At 48.0% G+C, this 24,259-nt stretch overlaps 7 protein-coding genes across 7 annotated transcripts; 5 read left to right on the top strand and 2 right to left on the bottom strand.

The window, feature by feature from the left end:
• Positions 1-1,052: 1,052 nt before the first annotated feature.
• N7516_002849 (uncharacterized protein) lies at positions 1,053-1,523 on the bottom strand (the record flags this gene model as incomplete). The annotated part of the gene is made up of 2 exons (XM_057215569.1): positions 1,053-1,210; positions 1,268-1,523. The coding sequence occupies 2 exons, from the start codon at positions 1,521-1,523 to the stop codon at positions 1,053-1,055; spliced, it is 414 nt and encodes a 137-aa protein (XP_057077452.1).
• Positions 1,524-3,453: 1,930 nt separating this feature from the next.
• N7516_002848 (mannitol dehydrogenase family protein) lies at positions 3,454-4,998 on the top strand (the record flags this gene model as incomplete). Its single annotated transcript, XM_057215568.1, has 1 exon — positions 3,454-4,998. The coding sequence occupies one exon, from the start codon at positions 3,454-3,456 to the stop codon at positions 4,996-4,998; it is 1,545 nt and encodes a 514-aa protein (XP_057077451.1).
• Positions 4,999-5,856: 858 nt separating this feature from the next.
• N7516_002847 (glycoside hydrolase family 72 protein) lies at positions 5,857-7,475 on the bottom strand (the record flags this gene model as incomplete). The annotated part of the gene is made up of 2 exons (XM_057215567.1): positions 5,857-6,402; positions 6,450-7,475. The coding sequence occupies 2 exons, from the start codon at positions 7,473-7,475 to the stop codon at positions 5,857-5,859; spliced, it is 1,572 nt and encodes a 523-aa protein (XP_057077450.1).
• A 4,219-nt stretch (positions 7,476-11,694) lies between these two features.
• N7516_002846 (hydrogen/calcium exchanger domain-containing protein) lies at positions 11,695-14,046 on the top strand (the record flags this gene model as incomplete). Its single annotated transcript, XM_057215566.1, has 12 exons — positions 11,695-11,698; positions 11,763-12,281; positions 12,353-12,416; positions 12,476-12,523; positions 12,576-12,617; positions 12,674-12,921; positions 12,983-13,018; positions 13,083-13,393; positions 13,479-13,712; positions 13,775-13,828; positions 13,889-13,977; positions 14,034-14,046. The coding sequence occupies 12 exons, from the start codon at positions 11,695-11,697 to the stop codon at positions 14,044-14,046; spliced, it is 1,662 nt and encodes a 553-aa protein (XP_057077449.1).
• A 3,853-nt stretch (positions 14,047-17,899) lies between these two features.
• On the top strand, positions 17,900-19,312 carry N7516_002845 (putative C6 transcription factor; the record flags this gene model as incomplete). The annotated part of the gene is made up of 1 exon (XM_057215565.1): positions 17,900-19,312. One exon carries the CDS (start codon positions 17,900-17,902, stop codon positions 19,310-19,312), a length of 1,413 nt encoding a protein of 470 aa, XP_057077448.1.
• Positions 19,313-19,377: 65 nt separating this feature from the next.
• On the top strand, positions 19,378-20,796 carry N7516_002844 (fungal specific transcription factor domain-containing protein; the record flags this gene model as incomplete). Its single annotated transcript, XM_057215564.1, has 1 exon — positions 19,378-20,796. One exon carries the CDS (start codon positions 19,378-19,380, stop codon positions 20,794-20,796), a length of 1,419 nt encoding a protein of 472 aa, XP_057077447.1.
• Positions 20,797-22,933: 2,137 nt separating this feature from the next.
• Positions 22,934-23,203, top strand: N7516_002843 (uncharacterized protein; the record flags this gene model as incomplete). The annotated part of the gene is made up of 1 exon (XM_057215563.1): positions 22,934-23,203. The coding sequence occupies one exon, from the start codon at positions 22,934-22,936 to the stop codon at positions 23,201-23,203; it is 270 nt and encodes an 89-aa protein (XP_057077446.1).
• Between the last annotated feature and the right edge of the window lie 1,056 nt (positions 23,204-24,259).

The raw sequence follows: 24,259 nt of genomic DNA, 5'->3' as shown, positions 1-24,259 counted from the left end.
TCAAACCTCCATTGATTTGCCTCTCAAATCCCTCATTAATCCATCATCTTGGGGATATCTCCACTAATTATCTGGGGGTGGGGGGGCTTTCTATCCTTTCTCAGAAGGTGGTTCCATACTGGGCCAATCGAACTTCGCTAGACTGACCGCTTAAATTTGGAGTACGTGTCATTGACCCCATTTTACGCCCCGTTGTGAGACTTTTTTTGCTTCGGACAAACCAAGGGCCGTATATAGGGGAATAGATAATCTACCATTACCTAAAAGTTTGATGAAGTATTTCCTTGTTTAGTGCGTATTCCGCGAAAAGGTTGCAGTTCCATTTTTCAATCCTTTTAGGTGATAGGTGGCTGGGTAACCGGCCCTTTCAGACCCTCGCAAGCGAGGCTCCGCCACTCTACTGCCCTACTAATTAACTATACCTAAAACAAAACGAAATGATATAGAACAGTAGCTTTACCGGGAAATCGACTCTCTATCCGATCAATCTAAGCCGAATATTCGGAAGACTACGTGAGAATTCGCGGTTCCTCCGATAGCGCTAGAAACATAGATACTACAAAGTTTAGTACTAGTACAACTTACTTCAGATCCCTATTATAACCCCAAATACGAGTGCTCCAGCGATCCTGAGACTCTCAATTTTCCATCTCTTACTTCAAAGGCTGATGTACTATTGCTAGTTGGCTGCCAATCGTCGACCGCGTGGACTGGCAGCCTCAGCCATTTGAATTGGAAAAATTGTCGGAATTGGGTACATTGCGCGAAACCGCAAGTCTGTTTTCTCGTTGCGTTCTCACAAGTTTCAGCCAATCTCAGAACCTCTTTTTCACCATATGTTTGCGAAGCAATTATCTCAGGACGACCAAGCTCTGGCCGTCAGTTCACCCTAACAAGTGGCATGCCGCATGCAAAAGCGAGTGGGAGTGTCCGACGAAAACTCGGCACCTCCCCTATGGCTAAACAATCCACGGTTCTCGCGCATGAAGTGGGAGGACAAGGAAAGTCCGAATGGATAAAGCAATAACACTGTATCTGCCAGAATTGTTGTCCTACTGCAAGTGACCATCCTGTGACTGGTCCAATTGCGTGAGCGGAAACTCACTATCCATCTCATCTATGTCATGCACCCATTTCGCCGTAATATTCTTGCTCGGGACAGGTCCCGTCGACGGCTGCGTCGAGTATGGAGCAAGGACGGGAAAGCGGACTTAAGAATCGGTGGGCACGCAGGAATTTGAAATGGAAAGAGCGGGTTTCGTGACACTCCAGAGGGCAACCCAGATCATCGAGTAGGACAAATCGGTGAAATTGACTGTGGCGAGGACACGAACTCGGATGATGGTAATGGAGGAAATACCTAGGTACCGTATGATATTAGTTAATTTTTGAGATGGGACCACGGCGTTGTAGTAGATAAACTGGTAGACCATGAGCATTTTGGCAATCCGCACGGCATTCTCCGGGGGGGATAGTCGTGACTCGTGATGTGGCATCACATCCCGACACGAGCGGAAATACATTGCGAGCATTCCATATGTGTGAAATAGCCCTGTGACGCAGCATGTATCGTGCCATCCTATATGGATTTTTTGAATTCGTCGGGAGACGCCACGGGCAATTCGATGACAACTCCGATCAACATGTAGGCGCCTTCCCTTTTGGGTTGAAACTTGTCGCCCATCCCAGCTTCCCTATTTGCCTCAAGCCATTGGGAAGGTATAAATATCCCCTCTCCCCCTTTCATTTCTCTCTCTTCTTCTTTCTCCCTTCTCCATCCTTCCCCCTCGACCTTCCTCCCCTTCTACCTTCTTCCTTCCTTCCCCTCTACCTCCCCCTCCAGGCCCACATTGCACTCCCGTGGTTCCCTGGACACCCAGTTTTCTTTTTAAGTATACCGTCACACCGAAGAATATACTGGTATTTATCCGAGCTGGGATTATTACTCGCTCTGATTTTCATGATGAGGATATTCAAGACCGAGCGAAGGTTGATGCCCTGGGAGTGGTGTTTACGGTTTACAGAGCCTGCAATATGGTGACGCGAGCGGCTTACACGCTGTCCATATCACCGCTTGAGGTTGGGACGGTCGCGTATTTCGCCTGTGGAATGTTTCTTCATGGCTTCTGATGGAACAGGTCCAAGGATATGGCTACCACAATCAACATACTCTTGCGATATAGTCGAGACAATATCCATCCCAGAGGAAGTCTGGCGGACTATGGATGCAATTCCACAGAGCTGTTTCACCTACGAGGTCTTCCTGAGAGTACTCCTCCGCCCGCCCCGAAGGATAGATGGCTCAGGGCGTTTCACTTTTTTTCTTTGCCGATGGACCGTCGCGGTTTCCTTCTCCTGGTGAAGATGGTGCAATATAATTATATCATGGTGGGAAAGTATCTGCTGTCTTTGCCACGTTCATTGCTATTTCTTTTAGTGGGATTCATGTTGTTGGGTAAGTGATATATATTTTTTTCACGTCGAGGCCGGGGGCTTGGGCCTCTTTGTGGGCTATTGAAAGGTCTACCCCGGATTGGTTGGCTAGCATACCGGATATATAGATTTGGAGTTGCGACTATGAATAGAAATTAGAGAATGTATTAATCTACAAAGAATTTTAATCGATTTTTCAATCGATCCTCATCTAAGCAAAAAGCCAGAAATTCAAAAAAATACAAAAAAATCATGATAAGAGTGGGATTCGAACCCACGCCTCTTGCGAGACCAGGAAACTATTGCTAGTTGTAGAGTTAAGGTATACCTTAACCTGGCGCCTTAGACCAACTCGGCCATCTTACCAGAGGATGAGATGTTGTTGCGTATAATAAACTACAGCTCATCCCTTCATTCCCAATAAAATTCAAAAGTGGCAACTTCAGACCGGATTGCCCTCTCGAATTGCCTTCGGGTGGGGCTTTCCCATTTCAGCTATATGATCTCACAGATACATATAAACTATATTGAAATTGAAACTGTACTTTTCAGTCCGTCAGAGTTTTCATTCTTCAGTTCTACTCCGTATAGGGAAACTCCATGCCATGTCTATCTTGACCTTAAAAAAAGAGTTCCCGAGAACAACAAAATCCCCGAAAGGGGCCAAGTACCCCCGGCAGAAGAACGTTCTCGGCCCCCGAGATCGGAAGCGGATAGCTCTGACGCAAGGTGCTTTTTTATTATTAGACGCTCACGACTTTCCAAAGCTGAGAACAGACTGGTCCACTACCCAAAAACAAACTAATCAGATGCCAAAAGGATTATTCCATATGGCTCTTTGCAGTGGAAGGTGGACACCTTCAGGGGTGGCGGTTTGAGTCCACATGATGTAATATTCGCCCAGCTCATTTTCCAGGATCAGCGGTCAAAACCAGCGGTGACCCTTGCTGGTCTTTCATCTTTCTTTCAAGCTCACTCCTTTTTTCTTTCTTTTTTCTTTTCACAATTCCTCTGATCACAATGGCAGCCCTAAAGCTCAGCACCAAGAACCTGACAGCCATTGGGAAGCTAGGCAAGGGAAAGCTCCAAATCCCAACCTACCGTGAGCTCAATGTCACCCGCAATGCCAAAGTTAAGGAGGGAATCGTCCATGTTGGTGTCGGTGGTTTCCACAGAGCTCATCTGGCTGTCTATGTTGACAAGTTGATGCGGGATCATAATGAGACTGACTACGCAATTTGCGGCGTTGGCTTGCAACCCTTTGATGTTGCCATGCGTGATGTGTTGAAAGAGCAGGATCACCTCTACACCGTCATGGAGCGCTCTGACAAGGGAAGCCTTGCCCACGTTGTTGGATGCATCAATTCCTACCTCTTTGCCCCGGACAACCGCAAAGCTGTCATCGACAAGATGGCCCACCCTGATACCCGCATTGTGTCGCTCACCATCACCGAAAGCGGCTACTACTACAACGAAAACACCCACGAGCTGATAAGCGACCACCCCGATATCAAGGCCGACCTCAAGAACGTGAACGCGCCGTCCACTACCTTCGGTTTCCTCTACGCTGCCCTGGCACAACGCTACCAGAACAAACAAGATCCCTTTACCGTCATGTCGTGCGATAACATGCAGAAGAACGGGTCCATCACACGCAACATGCTAGTGTCATTCGCGCGCTTGCACAACCCCAAGATCGCGGATTGGATTGCTGAGAAAGGCGCCTTCCCCAACGCCATGGTCGACCGCATCACACCTCAGACAGCACAGAATGACAAAGAGACACTGGCGAAGGAGTTTGGAATTGAAGACGCGTGGCCCGTCGTCACAGAGCCCTTCATGCAATGGGTCATCGAGGACCAGTTCTCGGATGAACGTCCAGCATTCGAGAAGGTCGGTGTCCAGGTTGTCAAGAATGTCCACGACGTCGAGCAGTTCGAGAAGCACAAGCTCCGTCTACTCAATGGCAGCCACTCGGCCATCGGATACCCGGGCCAAATGGCGGGCTTCAAATACGTGCACGAAGTCATGAACAACCCGCAGCTGCGCAAGTTGGTGTGGGAGATGATGCAGGAGGAGGTGAAGCCGCACTTGCCGGAGATTCCAGGCGTCAACATCGACGACTATTGCAAAACGCTCATGAAGCGCTTCTCCAACTCCACAATCATGGACCAGCTGCCTCGCGTCTGTCTCAATGCCTCTGGCAAGATCCCACAGTTTATCATGCCGTCCATTGCCGAGGCCATTATGGCGAGCAAGGAAGAGAACCGTGATTATCCTTTCCGTCGTCTGTGTTTCGTCGCCGCCTCTTGGTTCCTGTACATCCGAGGTGTTGATGACCACGGCCAGAAATTCACGGTCGTTGACCCCATGCTTAACGATCTTCTGGCTGCAGCTGGGGATGACAAGGGCCCCCATGGCCTGCTCCAAATCAAGAGCCTCTTCGGTGACGACTTGCGCGGATACAAACGGTTCACCGATGAGATGGAGAAGGCCATGAAGGACATTGCTGAAAAGGGTGTCCTGGAAACTCTTAAGGAGTACTTCCCTGAGGACACCAACTAATTGCTGTTAGTTTTTGGTGGAAAAGTTACATTTTGAGCGTTGTTTTTACATTTTCTTCTACATGCGTCCTGAGGAGTGAATATACATAGGGTAAAATACGGCATAAAGATAGACGGTAGATAAAATTTACCTAACTATATGTATGTACTTGTATATTGGAATGGATGTCACTTTTTGGAGAGGGCTGTCGGATTTGGTTGGGATGAGTTGTTTTCAATCTTTTTGTGGGCGGGAATATAGCCATGGAAAAGGTCTATGATATTTAGATAGACCAACGTGGATCTTAATTATTACATTTGATATTTTCTTGTTTGACATTCGATATACTTCGGGATGGACTTTCCAAGCCTTGTAAGTGGAGTAGACACCTTGTGGTCTCGGGGTTCACCTTCACTCAATGCGATGAATGTGTTGAATTTTACATGGACAAGGAGAGAGGAGCGAAAAAAAAGCAAAGTGAGACTCGTGAAAATTGGAGAACGTCACCTGGACATGTTTAAGCCAATAGTGTTGTTCTATGAGCTATCAATATAGCTCAATGATGACCAATCATGTAGTCGATAGTTATCGATTTTGTATGAATAAAATTCATAACTATAACATACCGACAACTATGTGGTAGTTAGGAAAATACAAGCTACAAAAGGAAGACTTGTTTAAATATTTCATTAGTGGATTCTGAAATAGTATCCGGGATAATAGAACACCCGCTAGTTAGCAGTTTAAATAAGGGAGTATGTATAAACAAATGTTACAGAAAAAAAAAGCAAATCCCACAATTCCAATTTGGATAGGGGCTATGTAAGGAAGTCCAAAAAAAAAAAAAGAAAGTCAAGTCTAAATCATGAAGATAGTAGTTTACAGCATGATCATGAAGACACCAGAGGCAACAGCAGCGACGGCATAAGCACCAGCCTGCCAGACACCGATGTTCACCGCCTGGGGAACAGTACCAGCAGCAATACCAGAGGAGGTAGCACCACCAGCAGAAGCAGAGCCAGAAGCACCAGCACCAGTGCTAGCAGCAAGACCACCGCTGACAGCACCAGTACCAGCCGAGCCTGCAGCACTCATCTGAGTAGCACAGGAGCCAGAGGCAGAGGTAGACTTCTTAGTCTTAGCGACACCATCGAATCCACAAGCCTCGCTACCAGCCTTGCCCTTGTTCTTCTGGTAGTAGGCGTTCATAGCCCAGGCCAGACGCTGCTTAGCCGAGCACATGGAGTAAGCACCGTAGGTACCGGAAGTCGAGTTGTGCTTGACACCGTTCATGACACCGTCCTCGCCGCCGAGGTAGCTGAAGGTCGTTCCGACTTCCTTGTCGGTGATATCGGAGTTGGGGACACATTCGAGGGAGTTGACCATGCACTCGCAGAGGTCAGCGTTGGGCGAGGGGGCAGCTTGCTAGCGGCGTTCCAGTCCGAGCCGATGGTGGGACAGCTACGGCCGACCGTGGTGGAGGCGCTGTATTTGGCGGATTCCACGCCAGTCGGGGTTGCCGAGGCCATTTGCTTGGAGAGGTTGCTGAAGTCCGGGAGAGTCTTGACGTCGTCGCCGTCGACGGAGACGAGACCGTATTTGTTGGCTTCTTCGTAGTACATGTAGACGATACCGCCCGACCAGACGTCGGTCATCTTGTCGCTGTACAGGACGGGGACGTCGGTGAACTTGCGGGGACGGACCTCGTTGCAGCCGTACTCGGAGAAGAAGGCGGGGACGGGGTAGTCTTTGAATTCCTTGGTGCGCTCCTCGTAGCCGGATTCCTTGAAGGTGGAGTCGCCGCACCACTCGTAGATGTTGTAGCCGAAGAAGTCGATGGAGTCGGCGGCTTCGTCGCAGATCAGGTAGTTGGAGACGGCTTCACGGACGGTGGCATCGTCATCAGTGGCGTAACCGACGGCGAGGGAGCTGCGGTAATCCTTTTGCTTGATGTAGGACTTCATGTCGCGGACGGCGGCCTTGACGTATGCCATGGAGTTGGTGTTGTTGACCTTGTTGGCGACTTCGTTTCCGGCGAAGAAGCCGATGACGTTAGGGTACTTAGCGAAGGCATCGACGACCTGGGAGTAACGAGTGAAGAGATCCGAGTTCCAGGTAGGGTCGTCGGATTCGATGGATTCACTGGGCGAGGACAGATCGGTGATGAGGTAGATACCGGCATCGGCGAGGGCGGTCATACACTCATCGTGGTCCTTGCTGGGGTCGACGGCGTAGGTACGGACAACATTGGTACGCAATTGGGTCAGGTAGGGAATATCGCGCTTGCAGCTGTCGATGGCCAGCGGGTCGGTGTATGAGTCCTTGCCGGAAGCACCGTTGCGACCAGTGAAGTTGGGTTGATAGGCAACACCACGGATGAAGAATTCGGTGCCGTTGTTGGAGTAGAAGAACTTTTTGCCCTTAATCTCAATAGAGGGGACATCGGCAGCCATGGCCGCTCCCAGAAGGGAGAGACCAGCGATGATAGAGGCCTTCATTGTTCAAGGAAAATGAAATCCTAAAGAATGTCTAACGAGGGTACACACCGTCTCTGTAAGGATAGCGAATGTAAATAAGAAATCAAAAGAAAGAGAAAATCTACGTAGGTGGTAGGAAGGGAAGAGAAGAAAAGAGACCTTAGAAGGGAGAGGAGGGGGGAAAGTGGAGGACAAGGGGGGTTGTGTACGCGCATACATGTGGGTATATCGGGTTGCATATCATAATGAGTTGGGTTATTTTATTCTTTTTCAGTTCTATATTTATTTATTTATTTTCAGTTAAATCAATTGAAAGATGTGATTGGCAAATATAAAGAGAGATCCCCCGATCATTGGCCCTTATGTTCCCACTGTCCCTGTCCTGGTCCTCCGCTGGTCCTCCACTAATCCTCCATTAATCCTCCACTAATCCTCCACTATTCCCTACTTTCAAGCCTTTTTCCATTACATCCTTTGCTTATTTGCCCCCCTGAAACAAATGTATGCGCTAGTAAACCCGTGGACGGCTGACGATGCACTAAGGACCCTGGAGAACCCTGACTGGAGGGAATGGAATGTCACATTCATTTATTTGGTATTAATCTATGTATCTTATAACTTATAACTTATTCAGACACGGCTCGCAAGGGGTACAAAGTAATAACCCATCATCATATACTCTATATACTAATACTCCGTATACTCGGAAAGCTTGTTCGTTGCCAAGGGCGATCAATGCTATGACGTTCGTTATAAATTCTGGGCATCCTTGGCTAAGGCTTGTAAATTGGGGTCAGTTAAAAAGAAATACAGACCTCATAGTAGGATCGATATCAAAGTCTACGCCCCGAAGAGTTTGTGTTCCGAGTAGGTAGTACTACTTCTGGGACATTTTTGCCTAATGTCTCACTTTACGAGTTGTATCGATGATTTGTGACAAAAATAGTTGGTTGCTTTTATGCGGTCTTATATGTATTATATATATGACTTTTTCTTAGATATCGTCTTTCCCTTCTCAATCTTCATATTTAGGCCGTAGAAAAAGACAGGAAAATACTGAGAGGGTGCGGTCAACTTTTCAACATTGAATATATATATAACCTTAGATATTCTTGGATCCATCAATGCTATGATTAACCATTGTATCGAGTATGTTACATATATTGTACAATCTAGTAACTTTCTATTCATCTCATTTTCACTCGGGACGGACAAAAATTATATGCTCAAATTTGCAGGGGCGATCAGACGGCAGAGTAGGCACCGATATTTCCACCCGCTAGGTTATCATAGCCCTCTTCTCTATGTTATAAATTCGGTAGGGATAATTGCATAACCCTGTCCATTCTAAAAAAAAAAAAGACAACCTACGGAGGGAGTACAGCATAGAGCCAAACGCAGACCATACCATTCGAGGCCAGGACCAGGCAGTGCAGCTCAGGGGTAGCTGCACCCCTGAATATCATAGATCACGTCAAAAGCGGGTCCGATTTGAGCATACGATATACGGTCAGTCCCTTCCCGTTCAACGCTTCGTACATATTTTACTCTACCAAGCTTTGTGGCGACTGAATAACCCGCTTGATATGGAGTCCGGGTGGATTCTTTACTCCATTATCAGTATGTTGTATGAGATATTTTCTGGCTATTGGAACTCTCTGGGTATTAGTTATTGGCTTTTTGCGTGGTACAAGGTAGATGTTTACTTTTTCCTCTACGGACCAATAGAGACTGATTCCCCTTTGCCGTTTAAACCGGGGTACACGTTGAATATGACAGTTAAATACATACAACTATACAGTATGTACGAAGTACCCGTCCCTAACATTGATACATGTAATGTGTTGCACGCTCTTGTAATGGACCGACCTACCACAGCAAAAGATACGTCATGTCCAAAGTCCAGAATATCTTTATTCGACTCGGTGCCGTTATAGCTGGAAGTGGGATCAACACAGTATTCCCGGGCAATATTGTGTGCGATGCTCGCTCCCACACCGTTAGGGATGGTAGATAGGCATTTCATAAGTATCTTGTTGCTATCATCATCGGCCAAAGCTTGGGCGTCGTAATTTCACGGTCTACTTCAACTAGTGATGGCCAATACGGAAATATGGAGACATACTTACCTATTTTGTAGGTAAGTAGGTAGTCTGTGGGCATAAGCCTAAGCGCCTTCATCCACGCATATTACTAGCTGGCAGGTATGGGGAACTCTCCACAAGTTCCAATAAGCAATGGTTCAAACAAGATTTATTTATCCTCTATTTTAGAAATCGAGACTGCGAATAATCTGAACAAGAGAGGTTTCAAATGAAATTCATAGACATAAAAGTCCCAAGTGGAGAGCTAAAAGTCACATGGCTCGAAGTGGCTAGCGCGAGGTAGGCAGCAGCTATTTTCGGGGCCCTTTAACATGCGGAAATCCATAGGGCTGAACTTTTCTTTTTCCTTTTCGGTGAATTTCTAACATACTACCTAGGTATTGGCCATTTACTCTGCCTTCTCACTCTGCCTCTACACTTCGCTTCAACAACTGCCCGACCGCAGACCCTACACCAACGCAACAGAACTGGAAAGATGATAACTACGTCGGCAGTGCAGCTAAGTAAGCTGAGTGTTCATGGATATATATCTCTTCGGAATGACGACAGCCATTTGCTTTGGTAGGGTCAAAGAGCGAGTGCAAGCTACTGACACCCACAGTATTTGCCCGAGACCGATTTGATCATTGATCACGATCTTATCACGAAGAGTCAGCCTATAACAAGTGTCAATATTGACCTCGGCATGCCTTATGATAGGACTACAATCATTTGTTGGGGGAGCGTGTCCCCTCCCAAAGCACCATTAGGACTCCCCGGGGCCGAGGGCACCTGCTTAGGTGACCACGGCCCTGGCGCCGCCCAGCGCTTAGACGGGCACCAACCAACAACCTGAAAACCACACCTTGAAAATCCACACGTGATTGTTTCATCATGCGTCTGGCTTGGGGAAGCAACACCATGACAAAAAAGAATAAGGGGATTGTGGCGTTTAGGCGTGTTGTGGAAATCAATACTCGACATTTGATTGATCCAAACACTGCCAAGAGCGGGTCAAAACCCCCTACACAATTTGCGTTGGATGAAATTTGCTCCCAATAAACGGAAGACCCATATTTGTGGCCTGGTCTCTCTCTGTGCCACGATTGCACCGCTATGTGGTACATCGTATGTCAACATCTGCAGGAATGCCCGAGGGAATCCAACAGGTGCGGTGTGACCATTCTATTTGAACACCGCAGAATGGGCGATCTCAAAAAAACAAGTTTATGCCAAGTCACCCAAGCACACGGAACAAAGCTTCCACTGACGAAGCTTTCGGTTCCAAGGTTTTGAGTGGCGCTGGAGTTTCATGCATCCAACGCATCAACATTGACGATTTCACGATATCTGATCTGACGCAGTCTGTGCAAGGATTTATAAAATTGGGCTTGAAAGAGATACTTATTCTGACCGGTTCTTTGCCAACTGCCTACACTTTATACCGACAACTCTCGCGACCCGAGCTTTGTTTTTTCTTCTTTTTTTCTAGACGCCAAGCTTATAGTATTTACTCCACTATACACACTATACCAATACGTACTATCAGTGTGGCTGTGTTTTTCAGGTCTTCTCGAAGTCTGTTTCCTAAAGACACTCAGGAAATTGTTACCAGGCAATTTCTATCCCTTCATTTTCGAGTCACTCCTTATGCTCGCTTCTTCACCGTCCTCGTTTCATAATTGTCACTCGTTTAGTCTTTGTTGACTTCTAGCCTACCCCTTGCTTTGCGTCTGATTCTCACCGTTCCCCTGTGCGCGTTCCATTTTCGGATCCCCTTTGAACATCACGGATCCGCCATTCATCATCCTGCTGTGGCTGTATTTTGAGGCACATCCACATCTAGCGCTTAAACTGCCGTAACTGCTTCAGCCTGTGAACCAGCTGAACTATCCACATCGAACCCGTTAGCAAGTACGTGTTCCCCCAACCCTTCTCAATAGGCATCCGTCCCAGACATCGCGGGTCCAAGCCACGCTCTGTGGCGCGCGTGTATTATTTGGGCCAAATATAACCTCCCAAGGCTCACTACTACGCTATTTCCCGGCAATCGTTGTTGCTTTGTCCTTTCTTTTGATATTTAAATACATCTGGCAAGACCGCGCTTACTCACAAATCCATTTCTCCACAGAAGCTCCTATCAATCCACCACCATCATGCGTAAGTCCAACATCTATGAATACTCAACCTCTCAACTAGCCAGCCATACTAAGAATACAACTAGACAAAATTCGCCATGCGGCCCGCACATCAGCATGGTACGGCCCCTCACTCAACCCATTCCAAAAGCGCATGCAAAGCAGGCCCAACCGATCGAACTCCATGCAGCTCGAGGATGGACTATCCCACGCCCAGACCTTGGACGACCTCCCAGCAGACCAACAACGCCGACAGGAAATGAACGACGGCATTACTGTCCCGGAGTACTCGAACACATTCCCACCAGAGTTCGCTGGCGGCGAGCATGAGACCCACAAATCTCCGCCTGAACCGTCCATGGCTAGCCAGGATCCGATCAATGTCTCGTCGGTGCGCGGGGTTGACTCTGAGACTGTTGGATCCGTGCAAGCGCGTCAGCGGAAGGGTGGTATTTTGGGCAAGTTTAAGAATCGCCATGATGACGATGAGTGGGAGGATAAGAAGTCGCTTTCGAGTAATAAGAGCTTCACTTTTGCATCGCAGTTAAGGGCTACTATCTTGAACTCGTGGATCAATGTGCTTTTGATTGCTGCGCCTGTTGGAAGTATGTCCTGCTCTTCTTCCTGTTTGCTATTCATGTATGGGAGTACGCGTGCTAATTCTATATTTGTGCAGTTGCGCTTTATGCCGTTCGAGCCAATCCGATTGCGGTCTTCGTGGTTAACTTCGTTGCGATCATGTAAGTGATTTACACGTCGGCCATTATCCAGGATCTTATCACTAACAATCATCTACTAGTCCGCTTGCTGCTATGCTCAGTTTCGCAACTGAAGAGATTGCCATTCGGTATGCTTCAATGAATCTGGTTTTCCTTGACCTATACTTATATTTCTTCTAGCACGAGTGAAACAATCGGTGGTCTGCTGAATGCCTCGTTCGGGTATGCTTCACACTACCCGTTATATCCTTCCACAGCACCATTTCTAACCCATATAGTAACGCCGTCGAACTGATCGTCGCAGTCATCGCACTGGTCCAAGGCAAAACCCTCATTGTGCAGACCTCACTCATCGGAAGCATTTTGTCCAACCTGCTCCTGGTATTGGGCATGTGCTTTTTCCTCGGCGGTATCCCTCGCATAGAGCAAAATTTCAACGTAACAGTTGCCCAGACAGCTGCGAGTATGCTTGCATTGGCTGTTAGCAGTTTGATCATCCCCACCGCCTACCACAAGTGGTCCGATAGTCAGTTATGACCCGATCCCAGGACCCTCGACACGAGAGCTAACAAGAATATCGATTATAGTTGAGAAAGTAGACGGAACCGCTGCTATGTCCCGAGGTACGTTACTTGCTGGCACTATATAACTTGTTACCTATTTTCTTGCTCACACGTCACACGACAGGCACCAGCGTCCTCCTTCTAATCGTGTATGGCTGCTACCTCTTCTTCCAGCTGAAGTCGCACGCCGAAATTTACAACCGACCCAGCGAGAAGGTCGGACGGCGAGACGCGAAGGTCGGCGAAGGCGATGCCAGTCGGGGTATTGCCCAGATCGGTAAAATGACCGCCACGCCATTGGTCGGACAGAGTGCCGACCACATGAAGATGGAGGAAGTCGAAGAAGAAACCGAGGAGCCGCAGTTGTCCGTTATGACTGCCCTTCTTACGCTGATTATCTCGACTGCGTTTGTTGCCGTGTGTGCTGAGTTCATGGTATGTTTTTGCAGTTTTCTCTCCGATCTGTTCTCGATCTTCTTTTTGTGTGTGTGTGTTTCAATAAGCTCACCCATCTATGTAGGTTGAATCCATCGATGCTTTGACGGCTACCGGTGACATTCGCGAGACGTTCGTCGGGTTGATTCTTCTGCCTATCGTTGGTAATGCGGCTGAGCACGCTACGGCAGTGACAGTCGCTTGCAAGGATAAGATGGACCTTGCGATTGGTGTTGCTGTCGGATCCAGCATGCAGATTGCGTTGCTTGTGTTGCCGTTGATTGTTGTTCTTGGGTGGATTATTGGTGTTGACGATATGGTATGGATGAGTCCCGTACGAAACATTGATGAGTTGGGGACTAGTAGTACTAACAGCGACAGACTCTCAACTTCGACGGATTCCAGGTGGTTGTGTTATTCATGTCTGTTCTTTTGGTAAGTGGATTTCGTTTAGGGCGAGGAGGGGATCTCATTATACTGACTGTCGTTTCATAGGTCAACTACCTCATCGGTGATGGAAAGTCTCACTGGCTCGAGGGTGTCTTGTTGATGATGATGTATCTGATAATCGCTCTTGCGGCTTGGTATGTGGTTGGGATGGTTAACAAGTGTCCGTGTCCCTTACTGATTGCGTCTCTAGGTTCTTCGTTTAAACCCTTACACTCATTATAGTCATCGGGCTGGGTCTTCGTTGACGATACGATATCGATCTTCTAATTTACCATCCCAATCCTGGGAACTCTTTTTTTGTTATTCTTCTCTATATCATGTTTATTTGGACTGGTGTGTGTTTTTTTTTTTGGATTCTATTATGATCGCTCATAATATACCCACTCTGGCGGTGCTTTTCTTGTTCGATGCATTTTCTTTCTTTTCTCCGACTCTTTATAGATAAAATTGACTGGTGATTCCATAACCACATTCCACAATAATCCATATTTTTTTTTAAAAAAAAAAAAAAAAAAGTACGACTATTCAAATCAGGCTAAAAAAACAAATCTGACTAACCCGGTAAGTTACCCGTGGACCCCCGAGTGGGGGGGATTGGTCTCTCGGGATTGAATCCCCGAAGTCAGCAAGTCAGAAAGTCAGAAAGTCAGAAAGTCAGCAAATCGGCAGAGACGCACGAATAAGCAGAAGGCAATTCCAAGGTTATGGTAAATATCACAGTATATTAAGGCACAGTTCTCCGCCATTTAGCCATCGGGGAATTACCGGGAAAAAGATCCCATGCACCGGTAGGCTATCCAAATCCGGACTCGGGAGACTCGGTATCGCACCGATGTTCGATGTTCTAACCGAGCCGATGTGGGGTGGCTGGGTTCGTGGTCTGTTCGTTTTTCGATCCTTTTCGTTTTTACTACGGAGACTCCGGACGGAGTTGTAGGATCCGGGATCTCCCCGGGTTTGGGATTCCTTTTCTGGAAGGGTTTTTAGCCTGGAAATGAAATTAAGATATACGGGGCTTAGTATTCAGCACTAAATTTCTCATGTTTTGTGTGGTGATATATCATCAAATTAGTATGGAGTACGGAGTACGGAGTACCACGTGCCGAATTAACTGTCGGCAATTACTCCGCGCCGACATGGGACAGGAAGGGGAAATAAGAAGATTTGATCCCGTCGGTCTTGGGGAAATATTATTCAAAGCCACTATGGCGCTGGAGGCTTAGTATTATGAATTGGATTGGACTATATACTTTTTTTTTTTTTTTCTTTCAGATTGAACGAGAATCCGGTGTACGGCACGGGAATGTCTCGGATAATATCAAGTCAGGGAAGGTTAGAAGAGAAAAAGATGGACAAAGAAGTTTCCTTTATTAATTTTTGTCACCTGAGAGGTTACTCCATATGTGGGGTAAAAGCCAAGAATGTGAAATGACTACACTAGTTATAGAGAGAGTACAGAGTACCAATGGTACGGGGTATGCAATGTTAATCAACTGTGAAAACTGTTCAATTTCCCTTTTAAGCTTCTCCACTATTATCCACCGTACAAAATATAGAAGGTCGGAGATTTATGTTATACTACCTACATAGGTTGTATGGGGAATTGGAATTTTGGGTAACCATTGCCCTCTTGTAAGGTTACTTACTATACAATCTACAATATAAAATATAAAATACTACTCCGTACTCTACAACATATACCTTTATAAAACAACTCTCCAAAAAATAGACTCGAACTTCTTACCTAATATCAAGTAAATGCGGGGTTATCCGGGGTCCAATCGCTTGTGCCTCGGAGGCCGCGGTCCAATCGTTGAATCGGATGGGGCCGAAATGTGACCGGGGGAAAACTCGGTGAATGAACTTTTCCGATGTGTGACATTCCTGAGCATGTGTATAACCTCGGAACTACACCAGGGTTAGGTTCCCATGAATTCCGTAAGGGATGAAACAAAAAAAAATCCCTCTGATCATGCAGTCGGCCTCGGCCTGTTTGTACTTCTACAAGGATATACGACATTGTGGGAATGGGAATATATAAGGATGGCAGCAGAACCACGGAGGTAAGGACTGGGTCGAGTCAGTCCAATTCCCCATCCCGTGAAATATGCGTGTTCTTCCGAAGGGATGGCAACTCATTCGACCCTCTGCCGAGCGACCTGATCCCTTCCCCGATTCTTCCACCTGTGACGGGGGGGACTAGCGGGGGGAAACACAACCACCAGCCCCCATTATGGGAACGTCACACGGAGTCCGTCAAATACGGGGGTACGAGGTGGAAAGGTTCATAGCCGACACCAATCAAAAGGGTCACTTTTTCAATGTAACTCCTGTGAGGGATCTAGGATCTCACTTTCTTTGCGGGGAGCCTGGACCAGGATTGGTCTTGGAAATCGTTGATTGGATGCTTTCACCCCCTTCTCCCCCAGATTGATAGGCTGCCTGAATGGCAGGTTATCCATGTTCTGGGGACGAGGCTATACCCGAGGGATCTAAATGGGCCGAGATACCCCTCTTGGGGGGGAAAAGAACAAAAAGAAAAGAAAAGAAAAATACCATGTGGGAAGGAAAAGCCTTATGGTCCGGTCCACTGGAATTTCTGGACAATCTTGTGGAGTTCGGATTTCCGTTCTTTTTTCTTCTTGACTCGCAAATTCTGGATTTCTCGCTGTACTCTCCGAGAATGTGTTTTTTCCCCCATCTGTGCACTCATTTCTCGCTTGCCTATCTATTCTGGTGTTCCCGACGCGGGAAGAGACGGTGTATGGATTCCCGCCCAGACAAATGCCGATCGGACATCAGCTGCCACGGAGTAGATCTGGTCAATAGCCTAGGTAGAAAGGTGAAGGGTACTTTTGTACCCCGTACCCTTGTCGGTATAAAGTTCTAGGCGGACATGGAACTAGGGTGTACGACATTGTACGTATGATGTCCCAAATCTACCGATCCCCCCAGATTTCATTTCTCACGGCCTAATACCTAATATGGAGGAGAAATGCCGGAAAGTGGTCGGAGGACAATCGGCCGGGGAGTGGACGGGTATTGTTATTCCAACTAGTTGGTGTACTTTTGAATCTGGATTTGGTCCAGTAGTGAAGACATGTCCTACTTGACCGAGCAGATTACTTTTTTTTTTTTTTTTTCTTTTTCTTATTTTCGGACCGTGAGCTGACCCCGAGTCGGGTAGAGATGCGAAATGACGATCATGAGATCAGAGGTGAGAATTTGGGGTATGTTCTCTAGGGCTTTCTCTGTATGCCCGCTCAGGCCTCAAGAGTAATTCCGGGAGAGGGTTATACCAGGTATATATTTGAGGAATAAGGGATTGTACCATGAGATATGTATTGTATCTACTCCATAGTTATATTTATTCTATAATTTTTCTTATTTATAGTATTTATACAGTCAATATAGTCAATATAGTCAATATAATATGTGTGATAGAACTAAATCGGCAGGAAAACTGGGGGGCTCCACCTCCACGAAAAAGCGCGTCCTTGCATGCTTTGGGCCCTCCGCAATTTCAGCGGCTCTCACTTCTTTTTCTCCATTTTCGTTCTTTTTTTTTTTGTTTTATTTTTTTTTAATAAAATTATTTCTTATTTCCCCATTTTTCACTTCTTTTTTTGGACTTCAATTTTATTTTATTTTCTTTTCCTATTCTCTCTTTCCCCGGTCGAGAAACATTCCCCGTTCCCTTCCGACTTGTGTTTCTTCCGGACCGGTGCCCCGACTCTTTGAGTTTCCCCCACACTCCGCCAACTCCGTTATTCTTCTCCCTTGGCTCTTTCCCTCTTTCGTTTTCTTTACTTTCTTTTCTTTTCTTTCCCTTTCACCTAGGCTTGGATGTCTAGTAAGTTCCCAACATTACCTAGTTCCTAACATATCCAATGTTGACCGTTCAGAAACAGAACCTCCCTTGGATTAACTCCCCGAGATTATTCCCCCGCAAAAAGAATTACACCCTTTGACCCGAATACCGACGGTAAATGGGAGAATTGCGATTGGCACAAATCGACTCGGATATCTGCAGACCTCGAGTCTATCCAATACACCATGCGGTCCAGTATTGCTTGCGCTCGATGCCGCCGCAGTAAAATCAAGTGTGTCAATGCCGGCATCGATACGACCTGCCGCGCGTGCGAATCATCCGGGCGCGAATGTGTCTACCCAACCCCAGCAATCGGAGTAAGCACCGCCAAACGAGATCTGGCTACCCTGGCAGAAGGTGAAGATCGGAATGGAGACTGGGATGGCCCGAAACGACATCGTCCACGCAAGGTGGTAGGCATATCCGGCTCATCGGCTGGTTCGAAGCTTGGTGTGGATGCGCTTGATTCCTCAATACTTACAACAAAAGTTTGGGAGGCCGTCTTCGATCTCTTTCAATCGCATTTTGCGACTCTTCTACCTTTCCTACATCCTGCCACTTTTCTCGGCCAGATTCGACAGCTTTCATCTCCCGCTCCTCCTCCCACGACCTTCGATGGACAAGATCCCCGGAATCCCATATATAAGGCGGACCCGTCTTCGTCACTGATCCCGCTGGGTGTACTAGCCCTGACTGCTCGCTTTCACCCTCCGTTGGCCGCAGCTCACTCACCAGCATCGCCTGGTCATTCTTCGAACCCACTTGCCGCATCGGAATACTATGCCGCAGCCCTCCGCAGCCGGCTGGCCGGCTTAGATGGCTCTTGCCTCGCTCAACCGGATCTTGCGCGTGTACAGGCGCTATTGATGTTAGCCTTGCACGAATGGGGGATGTGCCGAGGCAAGAGTGCGTGGGTCTACGTGGGTATGGCCATCCGGCTTGCACAGGCCATGGGTCTGCCCTTTGAACTTGAGAATGAATTCCCAGCGCGAGATCCTTCGCGCTCATCCCCCGGCTTCAGACCCGAGGCAGATCATTTTGGTCTGCCGCGGCGTGTAGAGCTCAGGGAGCCGACCTCCGATGATATCATTGCGCAAGAGACTAAACGCCGGACATTTTGGGCCTGTTTTATCCTCGACCGATGCCTCAGCAGTGGAAAGTACCGGCCTCGGATGGTCCGAGTTAAGGAACTCGGAATTCAGCTTCCGAGCGACAACGCTTTTGCTTTCGGCGAGCGAGTTCGAACGGCCCGACTTAATGAACCGACCGTTCGGCGCCCGCAGAGCTTTGGTTCCCAAAGCATGCAAATCCCCAGCATCCGTCAAAGCATAGGAGGCTTTGGCGAAGAAAAGCTCCCAGGACCCAATGGAACTCCAGATAACAAGCCCTGGTCACCTATCTCTCGCCGCAAGGACTCGAGCGAGGAGGAGGTTGATCGATGGGAGGTTGGCGCCGAGGAGTCGGTCCTCAGCCGAGTTATTCGCATCACTCGTATCTGGGGAAGTATTGCCAAGTGGTCTTGCGCCGGTGGTCGACGCACGGAGCAATATCCCCCTGGCATCCTGAATCTCGCTTCGCCTCGCTCCGTTTGCAGTTGAACGAGTTTCAGGATAGTCTTTCTCGCAACCTGCAGTATTCCTTGCGAAATACGGACACACATATCATGTACAAGACCACTCTGGCTTCATATACCGTGATGCATGTTGTCTACTTCCTATCAGTGGTTGTCCTTCACCGTGCCTATATCCCATTCCTACCTATCCGCTGCAATGAGCCTTCTGGCCCCCTGGACGAGCCATTGTTCGCCGTCGACAAGGTCAATGGCCCACCTGACGGTTTCTGGCGGGATAGTGCTCGTGAACTCTTCAAGGCCGCGCGTCAGATGATCGACCTTGTGGCCACCTGTCAAGCCCGCGGTGCTCTTGTTGAGAACCCGTTGGTCGGATTTGCCGTCTACAATGCCGCTTTTGTCGGTGTCTATGGAACACATTTCCCACACATGGATACCGATGGATTGATGGGAACTAAGCCGCCCCCTGCTAGCCATGACAGCCACCAGCTCGGTGTCGCACAGGCACGCAAAGCCTTGGATATCATTCGGGAGATGCGGCCTCGTTTGAAGATGGCGATGGGCTGGTTCCGCACCCTGAACCGCCTTCACAGTTACTTCTCCAAAGTCAAGCGTGATTTCCGCCGGGTTTCACGGAACCGCCTGGATAGCATGTCGGATGCCTCTGACCACGGCCTCAATGGGATTCGCCCCCTTCGCGAAGGCGGCGCTGGTGGTGGCCTCGAAGAATTCAAGTTGCTCGAAAAGCTTTTCCTCGACTTTGGAAGCATCGAGGACCAACTGACAGAGCCTGGGATGGACGATGACGGTATCGCAGTGCCCGCAGCCAGCGAGTCTATGTACGAGCGCACGAACATGAGTGACGCTGGAAGCAACGCCGTCAGGAGTGAAACCGGTGATCCCGGTGACCAGATGCTCGACGGTGCCGGTGCCGGTGGTCGTCGCGAGTCGTGGGTTCCGGTCAACAGCCCCGGTCTGTCGCTACCTGGACACGAAGGCGATCGCCGTCCTAGCCTACCACTTCCCAACAGCCGCCAAATGCCATCCGGGTCCCCGTACTCTCTCCCATCTCTTCAGCAACATCACCCAGACGGCCCGATGTACACCACTTCATCTCCCAGTTTTCCCTCTCTATCTGCACCTACACAGTCCCCCTCCCAGTATATGACTGCAGCAGGCAACCGCCTGAATCCCATCAACACCTGGCTCCCGGCCCGCCCACAGGCCCCTCCCCCGCCGTACTCTCAATCCCTCCCTCCCATCAACGCAACCGCCTCACACACCATCCCTGTCCTCCCCCCACCGGGGTCCGTCACCCAATTAGCCCCCTCCCCACCTCTGACCTCCACCGAATTCCCAGACTCAAACTTACTATCAACGAGTCTCGGCGGAGATGACGTCCTCGCCTTCCTAGATGGGTCTGAATGGGGTCAGCTGTCCATGCTCGCGCCTTCTGAGATCGGTATTCCCGCCGGTTGGCTGAGCACGGTCTGGTCTCCATTCAGCCGCTAGAGTTCCCGCCAGAGAGCCATTATCTCTGTCGCACCTCTTCGGCCGGCGCCCATCGAAGCAATGGCACCAATCGCCGTGCTCCATTGTATTATTACTCTTCATGACTTATCTCGTCCATTACGTCTTACGTACTGTACGATCATCTCTTTATCTCTCTCTTTTATCTATGATCGTCGGCGACTCAAAAAATGGGATATCCAAGCCTGCGGGAAATCCCCCGAGTACCCGACGGCAGGCGAATTGAACTCCAAATCCAAACATTTCCTTTCTTGGTCTAGCCACCCCATGTATTGGTTCAGACCAAGAATTGAAAACGGGATCACGAAGATTGATTATCACCTATACCCAGTGCGCGCGACCTCTTCTTTGCCTTTTTTTTTTGGTTTCCTTGGTATTGTTTACTTGCAACATGCTCTTTTTTTGGGTTTGGGTTATGCTGTTCAAAATGCGCGCAAGGCGTTGCCCGAGGTTTCCAGCCAAGGTGGCCGTGAAACCCGGGTTTGATTATTTGTTTCATTTTCTCTCTCTGGGTTTTTGGTTTGTTTCGAGCGAAGTTTGGGATGGCACGGAAACCTGGCAGTGTGTCTGGGTTTTTCGACTTTGATCTATTTTCTCCGTGTCGGTTCTTATGTTTTTATGTATCCTCTTCCGACTTTTCAAGAGTCGAGGTATGGTTTTTTGGGGATGCGTTATGATAGCCTAGGTGTTGAACTTGTCTCTATTGCGCACTGCAATTCTCTTGGGTCAATTTATCTGCCTTTATGGCTGTTTTTGTTATTCTTCATTTGGATTCTTTTCAACGTCGAACTATTTTAATTACTTTGTAGATGTCATGTAGCTAGCCCTGGGCAAATACCGACGGATACTAGTATCCACATGTGCCGTCGGTTAGTTAACTATGCGCGGCCCGCGGATGTTTGATGAAATGCCGTTCCTCGGGTACTTCATGAGGTTGCGGCTAAATGTTTTTCGCCCGGAGAAGGGGATAAATATATTATGTTGTAGACAGATGTCATACTAACATCTTGACAAATATTAAATACACATCGTACATCATCCTTAGCTAGCCGACTATTCTCAAAGTTATACATAGAAAAAGTCTTTTTTCACCCCGTTTGTATGTATGTATACACTTCATATAAAAAAGATATCACAAGGCCGCATAAATGGCCGACTATTCTTGTTGTACCATAACCACACCTCCTTCCCTCCCTCCCCACCTACTTTCTAGAGCAAATACATTGAATAACAAAAAAAAAAACATACAACAGTGAGGATTCGCTGGTGGTCACCCACCCAACTACTAACTCACCGGCGTGTGGCTTGAGTACGGCTGAGCGGACGGGAAGCCCTATTTTCCACACCCTATGGTCGTATGTGCTTATTTAAACTATGAAGGAGAATATGTAGAACTGGTCCTTTTCCCCCTCTTTACCCTTATAGTACTAGCCACAGCACTATAAGATGTACCCTATAGCCCCACCTAGCTCACCGCCAATATATCATTATACCGCCTACCTAAAACGTGTAGTATCCATGAATATAATCTCTATAAAATAACATGCAAAGCTGATTTTTCGCAAACAAGATACTGTATTATCCATTCCTAAACTCTGGAACAAATGCTTTTATTATATGTTATTATTTGTAAAGGTTTGTAAAGGTAAATATAATATATGCTTTTTTTTTTTACTGGCAGAATATTATATAATCATAAGATGTGGGGCTGGTGGTGCAAAAACCTATGTCCAGTCACTATATCTTCCAAAGTACGGAGTATCCAATTTCTACTTCCTTTGAATCCCTATGCCACTTCAATGCCTCCCTCTCCTCCTCCTTCACAGTTCTGCATTCGCTGTGCAGCTCCCGTCCCTTCCCTAGGTCTGCCTAACCGGTCTCAGAGCGTTCGTTGCAAGACATGTATACGAAGTATCCGGGATGGTGGTCCAAAGTGGCTTTGCGAGTCTCGCTATTGTACTATTTGCGGTACTACCCTCTCTGCTTCTACTAAGTACGCGAGGTGTGCCCCGTGTCGCGCCAACGAGAGTGTAGCGGTTCCTTCGCCTGTAGAAACCATCCAGCGCTCCTGTGATTCATGTTCCCGCGTCCTGCCCCCTTATGAACAGACACGCCGAGTATGCAGTCGTTGCCGGCGCGTGAGGACAATAAAAATGCAAACCCAGTCTCCACCTCAACTTTCGTCAGTGCCGACTACTTCGTCCAACCATCCGCCATCAGTGACGGCTACCCTACCTACCCTCGCTCCCGCTCCAGCCCGGAGCTCCCTACCTACCCTCGCTCCCTCTTCAGCCCAAAGATACCTACCTATCCTCGCTCCCGCCTCGCCCCGAAACTCCCTACCTATGCTTGCTCCCTCTTCAGTCCGAAGCCCCTCTTCTACACATAGGCCTCTTCTGATGCGAACGCCGGGTACTCCCTCGCCATTCATACCTACGACGGTAACCCCCCGTAAGTGTGATGGTTGTGATATTGTGCTCCCGCAATGGCAACAGAGGTACCGCCGTTGTGATCCCTGTCGTACCGAGAAGCGCCGGCGGAAACGAAGTAGCTTGGCCCTGTCGTACCGAGAAGCGTTGGCGGAAATGAGTCCATCGGTGCAGCAAAACAACTAGACTGCGTACTCGAGCACGAGTAACACAACCGCACAAGGTCGAGCTCTAGTAGCCTCTACGGGCCTACTAATAGCACATACACGGAATGAAAAATAATGGATGGTTAATTGTTCATAACCGGGGAACAGTTGTTATACCCCTAATACTGCCGGAAAACCCCGCCGGAGCGGGTCATCCATACCCCCGTGATACCTGCACACCGCAGCACTCGAACCACGGTAACCTAGTTATGTTGTAGTTAGATGTGGAATGCTGTAGGTAGGTGCCACGCCTTGCATTTTATACAACCGGTAGAAACGGCCCGGACCGGGCTAGAGGGAGGTCGTTCGAGTTTCAAGGGAATATCTGTCGGAAATAGACACAACATAACAATAACAAAAACATACAAAAACATACAATAGTGAGGATTCGCTGGTGGTCACTGTCACGTCCTGCACCATACAAAGTAAGGTGCAGAACCCGCCTAGACCCGAGATGGCACCTTCAAGGTGGACCCTCGGAGGTCTTCGGGGACCTGCGTAGACATATCAATGGCCTGCGAGATATATGGGTCCAATGTATATGATCTCGCTTAGGCTGCGTATATTATATAACTAGTGGATTTGGAACTATAGATAAAGGTTTATAGTTTAGTTTGAATATATACGTAGTTGCAATTGCTTTGTAGTAGTAATTCGTATTATATATACCCTTAGTACTCTGATTATACCCTTTATAAGACCTTTTATAGTAGGTCTTTATATTCTAAACTATCTTATTTTTAATCGGACCGCTACTAGTAAAATATAGTGCCTATACGCCGAACCCGCGTAACTACGGAGTAAAGTAAG

This window comes from Penicillium verrucosum (genome assembly GCF_028828655.1).
Source record: "Penicillium verrucosum strain IBT 35672 chromosome Unknown utg000001l_segment0_segment0, whole genome shotgun sequence".
Lineage (NCBI taxonomy): Eukaryota > Fungi > Ascomycota > Eurotiomycetes > Eurotiales > Aspergillaceae > Penicillium > Penicillium verrucosum.
This window is presented reverse-complemented; position numbering and strand designations above follow the sequence as displayed.